The sequence below is a fragment of the Thunnus albacares genome, chromosome 17 (genome assembly GCF_914725855.1).
Source record: "Thunnus albacares chromosome 17, fThuAlb1.1, whole genome shotgun sequence".
Lineage (NCBI taxonomy): Eukaryota > Metazoa > Chordata > Actinopteri > Scombriformes > Scombridae > Thunnus > Thunnus albacares.
The window spans coordinates 17,596,624-17,608,779 of record NC_058122.1 but is presented as its reverse complement, the minus strand read 5'-3'; the positions used below and the strand labels follow the sequence as shown (position 1 = coordinate 17,608,779).

General features: G+C 44.7%; 1 protein-coding gene across 1 annotated transcript; it reads left to right on the top strand.

Annotated features, from left to right (window-relative positions):
* Positions 1–414: 414 nt before the first annotated feature.
* metrnla (meteorin like, glial cell differentiation regulator a) lies at positions 415–7,190 on the top strand. Its single transcript, XM_044332406.1, has 4 exons — positions 415–805; positions 2,484–2,872; positions 6,041–6,100; positions 6,248–7,190. The coding sequence occupies exons 1-4, from the start codon at positions 708–710 to the stop codon at positions 6,559–6,561; spliced, it is 861 nt and encodes a 286-aa protein (XP_044188341.1). The 5' UTR covers positions 415–707; the 3' UTR covers positions 6,562–7,190.
* Positions 7,191–12,156: the final 4,966 nt, after the last annotated feature.

The window sequence follows — 12,156 nt, the reverse complement described above, 5'->3', positions numbered from 1 at the left end:
ATATTGTAGGCCCTAACTGATAAGACACATTGCATCACAATAATGATGCACCCAACATTACAAAAAACAAAATTCTTATTCTGGGATCACCACAAAAAGTATTTTTTTTTCTTTTCTGAGGCTAGCCTTCATGTCAGTCAATGGTTAAATTGGTGTCTTCTTATTACTACTGATGTAATTTCTATTCTCATATAACTCTGGAAACCTATTTATGTTTTTGACTAACATAACTGAAACATTAAATATTCATTTGCACTACATAGTAGAATAGCTCTGCGGTATTTGTTAAAACACTTATGGTTTAAAGTTCCTAAACAAAAAGCACCACAATGAGTAGCGTTTCACTCTTTGACACTCGCAGAACGGAGCCTGGGAGGAGCACCTGAAGGCAGCATACGTGATAAACTGCTGTGGATGGGGTGTGACGTGGAGAGCAATCAGGGCTGCAGAGACAGAAGTCGGAGCTGAACTCACCACACATTTTACGGAGGGCTGTCAGCGCTGGATGCCACGGCGGAGTGTGAATAAGCGGCTTTTACACATCTGAACCTTCCGAGAATAACAAAAAAAAAAAAAAAAAGGAGAAACCCCGGAGATCAACGCTGGGTGGACCGGGGGCACATGGAAACGCGATGTTGCTGGAAATACGGCGGTGGACTTTATCATAGTTTCACTCGAGAGGAGGCAAAGTGAGCTGCGTGATAAACATGCTCACCCCGGTGCTGGCCTCCCTGCTGCCTCTTCTGCTTCTCTGTCGGATTTCTTTCTGCCAATATTCAAGCGACCAGTGCAGCTGGAAGGGCAGGTGAGATTAAATGTCCTGCTTATTGAATTCTTCTTCAAAATAAAAACATATTCCAGTAAAACCTAAATGCGCTGTAAATGCGCTGCAGCGTCCTGAAATGACTGTGACCGAAACTCAGAGACCGCGGTGATATGAAACCAGGCAGCGAAGAACCACAAATTAGGAGATTATACACATATAGAAATACTCTGGATTGTCTGGTTTAAGTTTATATTAATTTTGTTATATGAAAGGAAAATGAAAAGTACAAATGGGTGTAATTATTTTTACAGACACGTGAGTTTAGGTCTGGCTTGTGCTGGATTTATGAATGAGTAATTAACTAAATGATTTGATGTGATTCATCTGGAGTAATATGAAGTTATAGTCATTGAATTATAACTCAATACATCCCATAATGATGAAATGGTGACTTAAAATCAGGTAATTTTTCATTAGTTTATAGTCTAATTTAGTCACAGGGTTATTCCCCCGAACCCCCCCCACCCCTCCAACACACACACACACACACACACATTCACAGACCTTTATCTACAGATTTTCCTACAGCTTCCCTACTGTTTTACATATTTTGTAACTCAGGCAGAATATACTGGAAAGTTTCAGCTCCCATCAAACATCTGCTGAAATCTGTTTTGCACTTGAGAGGCTGTGCTTCAAATAGTGTGGTTTTGTTTTTCATCCTCAAGTCAGGAGGGGTAGGCAATATTCAGCACTTTGAGCTCTTAACCAATAATCTGTTGTTCATTAGTGAGCCTCTTGACTAATCTCCTTTAATTGCATGCAGAAATGATGAAGTTAGAAACGGACTTAATTAGAGGCATGCTGAGGAGAGCCTGGTTATGAGGCTTCAGCTGCATATGCTCAGCATGTGCCACGGGTTACTTTAGATCTATGGCAAATTTGAATTTCATCATCTCATTTTCAGGAAACTGGGCGTTTCTCCCCCAGAGTCAAACCACTAGCTTGGCATGCACACGCTGGTAGACTGCTGATGGCTTCCTGCCTCTGGCTCTGCCACAGAATGACTGACAGACTGGAGTTTTCAAACCCTGACCAGGCATTAAGTTCTGGAGGGAGTCATTTGGTCATGCTGGCGCCAGAGTCCGAAGTGCTGCCCGGACAAGTCTCTTCCAGTCTCTTTGGTGGCTTGAAAGCAAGGGGAGGTTCGGTGCGTGACCTGCATTTGCACTTGCATGCAGCAGGCCCAGCTACTGTTGCTGCTGTTGTCTGCCCGGAGGCCCCTGTGTCCCACCATTCATCCATTTCTGCTTCCAAACTCTTCCCAAAGGCAGCCTGCCAGTGGTGCATTTTGCCAAAGCTCTGGGAGGAACAATGTGGTATGGGGAGTGTGTGTTGGAGCTGAGGTCATTTTGGCTGCTCCGGCTCGTGACTGGTCATGCAGCCAGTCTTGCGCACAGACGGCCCTTAATGCTTAGGAGGAATGTGGTCTAATGTCCACAGTCTTCCAGAGGTCTTCACCTTGGTCAGCTTGCTAATTTTTTATTTTAGTACTCCCTGTATGCCATATTAAAGAAAATAAGCATTTCCACAAAGAAAGCTATAACATTATTGGGTTTCTGTAATTCTACACCTTTCTTTTTTTTTTGGGAAATTCTTGACAATGCCTGCTGCTTTGTTGATGTATGCTGACATCTGTCTCTTTCATTTCTTCCAGTGGTCTAACCCATGAGGGTCACACCAGGGACGTGGAACAGGTGTACTTGCGTTGCTCCCAAGGCTCTCTGGAGTGGCTCTATCCCACGGGGGCCATCATTGTCAACCTCCGACCCAACACGGTCTCCCCCGCAGCCACCCGTCTCTCAGTTTGTATCAAACCCTCCACAGATTCCAGTGGCACCAACATCTACCTGGACCGCAATGGAAAGCTGCGGTTACTGCTGCGTGAACAGGACCAGGCTCAGGGCAAGGTGCACTGCTTCAGCATTCAGGACGGGGCGCTCTTCATTGAGGCTGTCCCGCGCATGGACATCAGCCGCCGGATCACGGCGTTCCAGTATGAGCTGGTCAGCGACAGGCTTGGAGCAGAGGCGCACTCACTGGGTGGTAAGATACATCTCTGTTTTTTGACTTTGCCTACAGTACGATACAGTGTCAAACCTGTAAATAATTGTCTTGTATTTCATCAAAGTAGCCATTAAAAAGGTCTGCAGACTTGCTTCTGATTGATTCCCTCTAGAACTGGGTTTCTTTGTGCTTTGTCCCTGCGGCGTGTGCTGCGCACTAAATACAGCCATCTACTGGTGGAAACTTTTATTAAATTGGACTCTAATAGTAGGAAACTCAACATTTGCTCCAACACAGTGCTAATACTGAAGCCAAAATCTATTTATCTCATAGTATTGTCTGTACATTTTGGTTTTGAAAGACTATAGTTCTTGTCAAAATCAAACTTTCACTCTGAGTATCAAAACATCACAAATTGAAAGCTTTAATGCTTCATGAAACTTTAGATTTTTAGGATAAAATGTTCATTTTTCAGCTCATTTCACAACTATTCAGACTTGACTTGGCTGTGAACGGCTGTGAGCTGTAATTGTTTATTTTTTATTTTTTTTTTGCATGACTTGTGTGTGAAAGGCCATATCCAAACAGTAGAACAGTGGGCCTCCACTGAAAAACAACCTACTATTTTCACGCTGCGTACCTGCCAAACCTGCACAGTTTCAAGCTGCGCGACTGTGTTTTTTTTCCACCTAAAGCGAAAATATGAGTAGTATCGGCCCACATCTGTTTTTACGGCTCTCTGGGTCCACATATCCACATCCTGCATCGTTATCTGGCACAGCAGAGAGAGAGGGGAGAGGGTTAAAAGTAGAGGACTGAGCGTGGAGTTGTTTCCACCACATTAGTGCGCTGGGCTCAGCTCTGCAGTTTGATCTGGTGCTGTGATGTGGGCTGAGATAACACTGGGATGATTCACAAAGACAGTGGTCTCGTGTCATCTGAAGCCCTGACTGGTGGATTCATTGCTACTCGGCCTCTTCTCATCTTCTTTTTTTTTTCCTGTTTCTTCCTTCTTTCCTATCCTTTTCTCTTCTCTCTGACCCGCTGTGCTGGGATTGAGTTGCTCACCATCAAGCTGGAATGTATCTCCAACCAGATGTTGGGAGGACCTTCTAGGAGCATATAGGCTTATTTTTCCCCCCACTCCTCTTCTTGCCGTCACTCCCTTGGTCTGCCTTTCAGCTCACTTAAATTATTCTCCCTTTTTTCTTCCTCTCTCTGTCTCACTATTTCCTACCTCTTAATTTCTTTCTGTCTATTTATCATTCTTGTATTTTCCTTTTCATTCCTCTACCCTTCATATATCTTCCCTCTCTCTTCCTGGCTGTTTGAAGTGGTCTTCGTCTGTGCTGAGTAGTATTAGCAAGTTGTGCTCCATTACAGTGGAATTCATCAGGGTCCAGATGTTGGAGGGACACTATATTGTGCCCCTCCACTCCTCCTTCACCGCTCCTCCCATCCCTCATCCCTCTCTGCTCCTGTGAAGTGGTTCTGATCAGAGTGGCGCTGCATGCGCAAGGGCCAGAGAGAGATGCTGACTCGGCTCTCAGCCCATTCCTGCGGTTCTGTTTCATGTCTGACATGCGAGCCCTGCTCGGCTCTGCTTTGGAGGAAAGAAAAAACACTGCTGGGTTTAGGCCTAGGCTCACTGCTCCGTCTGATGCTATGGCAGCACGCAGGCTCACTTCAAAGGGCCTCTGCACTCTGCTCCAGGCTCTGGGCGAGGTCGGCCGCTCTGAAGTCTCCCGGCTCTCCAGCTGTTCTTAAGCCGCATGAGCTTGTGGCTGTTTGACCTCTGATCTCTGTAGTGATGCAGCAGCGCCTCGTGTTGCTACACAAGCTGACCTAATACATGCTCACCCCTCACCCCTATACCCTCAACTTCAGACAAGCTAGCTAAAAATAAGATCCTGCTCTTACAGATGACAGAGGGCACAAATCTCTTTAAGCATATTTTCATCCAGAAAGTGGATTAATCTTTGTACTCAGATTTATGACCAGATGTGTAAACTAGGGTGGTTTCCAGTACGTCAAATCCACCTGAGTGAACCATTTGAATCATTCTTCCTCTAATTCAGCGGATAAGCACCCACCCTCAGCCCAGTGCTGACTCGACACCCCTCCTTCTGCCCCCACTCCTTGCCCCACCTACCCCTCTGTGCCACTCTGCTCGCTAAAGAAAACCACAGCAGGTTTAGGGCTAATAAAGGCATTCTGGTCAGGCCAGCCACAGGACCACCTGAGTCAACTAATCATTGACTTGACTGCTCTCATTTAAGGCCCTTTCTCCTGCTATAAAACACTCTGGAGGACGGCAGGCTGAGTTGTTGCTCTACAGCCACCAGTCAAAGGTGAAATCTAGCCTGGGGCAAGCTTTTAAAGGAAAGGACGTTTCATTTTATTCACTTTTTCTTTTACATCCAACTGTTTGCCCTCTAGTTATGATATCGTCCAAGAGAAGAAATTGTAAAGTGGGACTTTTCCTTTTTCCTTCTTATTTGCTTCCGATTTTCACTTTTAAGACCGTGAATAAAAAAACTCCGCTTGATGTTGTAGTTGCAAATGTGTGCTGACTGTTTCAGTCCCAGTAGGCTTGCTAAAGTGCTAAAAAGACCTCAGGTCAGCGATGAAGCCTTTCCTCATCTCTCCTTCTCTCCTTATCCATTTCATCTGGTCCTTGTTTGTCATGGAGTGTCAAGGGGTTCCTGTTGTGGTGGGGAAGCTGACCGAACAGCCCCCTTGGGCATTAAACGTGCGCACACACACACACAAGCACACACATCCACTCATCAGCGTTTTTTAATGAGCAGTGATCAGTTTTTTTTTTTGTTGTTTTTTTTTACCGTCAGCCGCGTGCCTGACTCTGTTTGGTGTAAAACCCACAACTCATGACAGCTGACTTCCCGCTCTGCAGCCTCTGCAAATAAATAATAATCTGTGGGGATGGAAATTACTGTGACCCCAATTTTTTTCGTGTGTGTATGTGTGTGTGTGTGTGTATGTCTTACATGGCTGGCCCAACCACAGTTGTACATTTGTCTGAGTTGCACTCAACTGGAAAGTAGCTGACCTGTCAACAAGATTTTTATCGTGCTGCAAGACCGAGAGTGCTAAAGAAATCATGGGCCTTTCCTGTTTCTGTTTGTATTTCTTTACCAAATTTTGGCTCCAAACTCATCCTCGCTTTCTCTCTCTATTTCCTCGTAGCACCCTGTCAGCCTTGCAGCGACGCTGAGATGCTTCTAGCAGTCTGCACCAACGACTTTGGTAAGTTACAGCACTGTTTGGGAGAATTATAGGCTTCCTGCTGCTGTATGGTAGGGCAGAAATGTCCAATGAAAACACCATTCTGTGTTTCATGAAATATAGCCATGAGCAGGAAGTAAATCTAGTATTCCTGCTTTGTGTTTTCAGTGGCACGGGGCAGCATTAAGAAGGTGGAGCAGGAGGAGGAACACTCGTCTGTCATTGTGCAGATCAGTCGCCTCTACAGACAGAAGACCCAGGTCTTTGTATCTGGGGGTGTGAGGGCACGGAGCTGGACTGGCCGCATCAAGATGCCCCCACAATGTGGGGTGAGGTCTGGTGATGGAGAGTTCCTCTTCACTGGGACAGTGAGATTCGGGGAGGCCTGGATGGGCTGTGCCCCACGCTACAAAGACTTTCTGCGGTTGTACCATGAGGCGCAACAGCAGGGGACCAACCCCTGTCATGTGGACACTGACTGAGCAGGTCACTTGCCAATGCTTGGAAATAGGACAAGTCCTCACTGGGTGGGGAGGAGAGCTGAACCGAGTGTTCACGCTGAGGAGAGAAAGAGACTGACAGACTGGTCCAGTGGCGCAGCCTCTCTCTCCTCTCCTGCTGTCTCAGACTCTTTGGAGACAAAGAACGGAGCTCCTGAATGTTGCCAAGCAGCATGCTAGCCGGACTCCAAGTTGAACGTGATGCAAAGAAGAATGTGTTCGGACTGCCTTTCTCGCAGATGGGGAACTCCCAGGTTTTAAATGTAGCAGACCCTGTTTGGTTATTATGTGTATAAAATGTGAATGAGCATTGTATATTTTGAAGCTCCACATGCTTTGTAAAAAGCTCGATGTACAGTTCTGAAGTTATTTCTTATGAAAGAAATATATAAAGTGAAAGCCTCTTTTTATTTTGTTTAAAAAAAAAAAAGATTCACAATTTAATGCCTGAATTTATGTGCTTTTCAGGTTGTACAATTGTAAAAAAAAACAAAAAACACACCAAAAAAAGCAAATCTTTTTTTGCCCCATGAGAATAAAAAGATTTATTCCTTGGAACAGCGTTCATCTCTGTGGTGTTCATATGTAAAATAAATAATTGAATAACTTAAGCAGACCACTGTTTTTGAATTTTGACTTGTGACATAATTGACTTATTGTTAGCAGTGATGATTTTAAATCAAAATCATCTCGACACACTAACGTTATAAGCCCTCACATTCTCTGTTGGAATAAAAACACTCTCATATGATATGTATTATCCAACTCTCCAAGGTTCACCTCAGCCTTGAGCTCGGACCGTCTGCCAGGGGTACAGAGAGATTGATATCAGAGAGTTTGGGTGGATTCCTCTGCGTTGGTTCCTGTGGTGATGGGGGTGGCCGTGTCTCAAGGTCAATGTGAAAGGCCTCTTTGTTCCAGCGCAGCAGCCTGGTATGAGAGAGAGAGGACTGAAGACAGACCTGAATACAGCCCTGTGACTGGGCACGCAGCAGAGAGCAGCACTCTCCAACCGCACTCCAAATTTTGATTGGCGTGTACAATTCTGCTCAAGCTCCCTGTCAAAATGAAGGCTTTTTATTTTCATCACCTCAAATAAAACACAAGCAATGAATCAGGTTGTTGGAACTCCACCACACCAGATGATACAGCCTGCGAGCCAGGCCTGTTCAGATGACATCCAGTTCACGGCAAAGGCTCTTTTTGTCTGCCTTTTCACTTAAACGGAAATGCACCTAGAATGTCTTTCACTAAGTTGCCCCGCAAAGACAATTGCTTTTCCAGACGGCGCTGTGCATTGAATTGAATGTCTGAATTCCAGCTGAAAGCCAGCGGTCCCAGAATTGCACACTGGGAAAGGCAAACAGAGTTTCTATGGTAACGATGCCTTACTGTGAACCTTCTCTCTCTGGCTTTAAGAGTAAGAGCTGAGGAAGAGGAGGAGGAGAAAGAGGGACAGTGGGCATTTCTTGGCTGTTCGGTTCTTCGCTGGTCCAGCTGTCCTGGTTGTCAGACCTCCTGCTCGCCTTCCTCCCTGGCCAGTCAGCCTTTCTCTGCTTGTGCCATGCACATAATCAATACTGGTGGTGCTTTCTATCCTGTGCAAACCAGCACATTAGTTTTTTCAGCCCTCAGCTCACAGCAGGAGCATCATTCACCCTCTAGCTCTTTATTTTCCATTTATTGTCACAGGTTAGTGTAAAGTCAAACGTGCCCGTCATGCTATAGTGCCGCTATTATTAGTGAACAGAGATCATGCTTATAATCATGATTTAAACCTGCTACGTGTTGGTGACCCTTAAGTTATAAACAAGACGGCACATTAGAAATCTTCATCAGAAATATAACAGTAATCAATGGCAGTTTTGTTTTTGATCAATAAAAGGTGTTCGTATCTGTGTCACTGTACTGGCTTTTGTCACTGATACTGCAATTTGATGACATTTTACAAGCAGGATATGGGAATGTTTTACATTTTAGCAGATATTCGTCCAAGGGATTTGGCTCTAGTGTCTTTGGGTGCAGCTCATTCAGTTAATCTGACTGAGTATCATATATAAGCACACACACAATCGGTTGCAACTTCATGGGCGAGGTCAGATTTTGTCGTGATACCAGTTGTGAAGGACCGGTCTTAACCAGATGTGAATATGTGGAGTCTTTGTGCTGTCAGTGTGATTCAGTCAGAAGTCACTGCATGGTCATCTCGTGGGTGGAATTAAAAAAGAGAAAGAAAAAAACAAAGTTGAAAGCTGAAGACATGGCAAAGTGCACTGTCACTTGGCAGAAAAAGGGAATTAAATTAACGAACAGGAGAACCCCAGCAGATAGAAGAGGCCTGTGAGCTCAGTGTAGTGGCTAATATTTTATGCCTCTTTGGGGAAGTGCTGGAATGTCGGGAATGTGTTGACTTCACACACATACGCGTGCGCAGCTTCCCCCAGCCCTGCCGCCTTGATTAGCCGGAATCAATAGAGTCTCTGTGGTTTTTGTGTGTGTGTGTGTACGTGTGTGTGTGTGTGTTAGTGTGTATGCCTGCACTGTGCGCGTGGCCCTAACCCTAGCACACATAAACACAACGCCCCAGCAGAGAGATAGCCGCCACCCACACTGAGCCACAACTCGCTCTGCAGCTGCAGTCCTAACACCTCCAATCTGACACAATGCCGCCCTGACACTTCTGTAATGCGGCCTTCACATGTTTAAGATAGCGTCTTAAATTTCAGGTCCACAAATCTGATTTAGAATCACATAAAATACTGATTCCATAACATCATTTTGAACATTTAACCCACTTCAATTTAGGATCGCAGGTTCCTCACACTGCTGGTGAAATGTTGAGGCCTAAAATTGCATAATAATTTCACTTAAAGATCCCCTACACATATATTTTAACACATACAACAATACTAATTCTAATAATTTGTGTAAAATATCGTTTTTCCACATGAACTTGCTAAAAATTCTTACAAACACATCTACACGTTCTCCCTCATTGTGAATATTTTTCCTGTCAAAAGTTTAACTGCTGGATCCAAGATGCCTCCTACTTCTTTTAAGAGTCCTGTAGTGCAGTGTATATGCACTGGGAGTTTCAAGTTTCCACATCACACGTGTGTAAGTCGCATACTGGAGCACGAATAGCTTCTAAACTAGTGATGTCATAAAATCCGGCTCCTACTTGCACATTTTAATCTCAGATTTAAGGTAAACACGAGGAAACTTTCCTTCTTCAGCGGATGATTTCCAATTTTTTCCATGTATGTGATTTTCTCATCTTGAGTCAGATAGAGATGAACACATCACAAAGGGTCAACAAGCCAATAAGGCGCCTCCCAGAATGCTCATTAATCCCCAGTGGGTCATGAGTCTCCCAGTCATGAAATGCCTTTGCAGTCGCCTCCATCGCCCCGCCTCACTCACCAAAGTGCTACGGCAGGACTGAGGGTGTTGGGTGTCTAGCAAAAAAGTGATTGTGGGGTCAAAGCTTGGGCCTGCGTGTCTAGGATATCAGGTATCAAAGGGAATCTGGGAATTGTGCTCTCCATCTGAGTGAATGGGTAGCGTGCATGAGGCTGACCAGGCACGGTCTTCATCAGATGGTTTGGAGATCAGGTTTAGTTTTGGCTGATGGTAGCCTGTCAAGACAATGTTTCACTCTATCTTAAAGTTGGCAGAGACTTTCGGGATCACACACAGTCAAAAATATACAGTAGCAATAGCCAAAGTCTGTTGATGAAAATGGCTTGTAGCATGTGATAGAAAACTGCTGAGCTTTATCATGTAGATTCCAGTCTTTTGGCTGATGTCTGTATTACGCCTAATTATTTCTGTTTGTGAATGGTGATTTGCTGCTGCAGTCTGCCTCTACAAGACTGTCTCCTTCCTCCTTTTGTCCTGCATCGTTGTCTTTTCTCAGTGACTGAATGTGCGCGGCTGCTGTCCGCTCACATGGCCCACAGAGGCCGCGTCGGGGAGCCCTGTTCGTTCAGCAAACACGCCAATGTCGTCCAGAGTGGGGGGTCCTGCTGCAAGGAGATACTAGGAGCCCCCCAATGCTCAGAAGCCTAATAACAGAGCAGAATTTGGCTCGGAGGACGTCAGGCAAACACATTGCAAATGGCACTTTTATTTGCTTGCCTTCACGTCCCCTCCCCCAGCAGCCTTCATTTACTGGGATCTGCGGTGCCATTTCCAGCCGCCCCATGGCAACAGCAGGCCTTGTCAACAGGGGGACAACTTTCTCATGATGTCACCATGCCATGGTGATTGGCGATCTTTTGCAAGGAGATGAAGCTTAGATGTGAGGATGCCAGTGGGACTAATATTTTATATTATATTATATTTTCTTACAACGTCAGAACACAAACTTTAGATTTCAGCATAAAGCTTGACCTTGAACTGTGATAGCAAAGTTATGTTTCTGTTTGTGAGGATCAGTTTTTGTATGCAATTATATCACAATCCTGTTTCCTAGTTCCCTCATTTCTAGTTTCTCTCATTGTCATCATCACCGTAAGAAGACCATTACAAAAAATCACAATAACAAAAGCTTGTCCTGTCACTATTGCTCTCTTGACTTAATCTTGGTTTTGAATGAGCATGTTGTTGCATGTCCTATACAACCTGTCATTCATCAACTCTTGCTCTTTGTCTGATTGGGATAATGCAATCTGCTCCTCTGCTCTCAGGCCTGTCAGACTTACGGTCAGGCCAGCAGATCTGCTGTGTGCACAGTCCAATGAGCACCAGTGGCTTTACCTCGCCGTAGGAACCCTCCTTGGCAACCGGGGCAACCCCCCTCTGACCTCTGACCTGGGTTGTGGCCTTTGGATGGGAGGAGAAAAAAATGGTTCCTGTCTAAATTCAGCCATTAAAATCTGGAGGAGACCTGGGTCTGCCCTCTAGCCTCGAAAGGAAACACACATCTTTAGGCATTGTGGGATGACAAAGATCATCAACCAATGGCGAGACAAGTGCAGAGCGTGATTGATTGTGTAATTGAAATTGTGACGTTTGATGGATGTCTAAATGAGGGGCATAATAGGTTGTGTGATGGATAGGTAGGAAGAGAACACTTAGATTTTCACAGAGGAGCGGATGTGAGCTGTTTGCTCTTGGGACAGCGAATGATGGATCGATTTTAGAGGGAGGAGGCCTCGGCGAAAGAGATGCATCCGACTGGTAATTATAGTTTCCGGATAACATTTCTGTTTTTATTGTCAACTAGAGTGTTTCAGCATCAAACACATTTAAAGTCCACATGTGGACAACAGTCATGATTTAAATCAAATGTTTATAACTTACAAATGTTGCATTGTTACATTCATGAAGGTAGACACTGCAAGCATATTTCCCCTAATGTACAATACTCATATTTTAATAATCATGCGGATAGCACCAACAGCACATCTGTTTAGACCATATATTTAACAGAAATGTTTTCTGTTATTAATTTGCAAGGCATTTGCCCATTTTACAAACATAATTTGTTTTGTGGGTTATCTTTGCCAAAAGGGCTCAGTGAGGGCATTTGAGCATGCTTCGTGAGCACATGTTAAATAGAAATCCAAACCA

Coding starts and splice junctions, on each gene's coding strand:
- metrnla (XM_044332406.1), top strand. CDS start 708: ATGCTCACCCCGGTGCTGGCCTCCCTGCTGCCTCTTCTGCTTCTCTGT. Junction 2,873..6,040: donor AGAGGCGCACTCACTGGGTG/GTAAGATACATC, acceptor ATTTCCTCGTAG/CACCCTGTCAGCCTTGCAGC. Junction 6,101..6,247: donor AGTCTGCACCAACGACTTTG/GTAAGTTACAGC, acceptor TTGTGTTTTCAG/TGGCACGGGGCAGCATTAAG.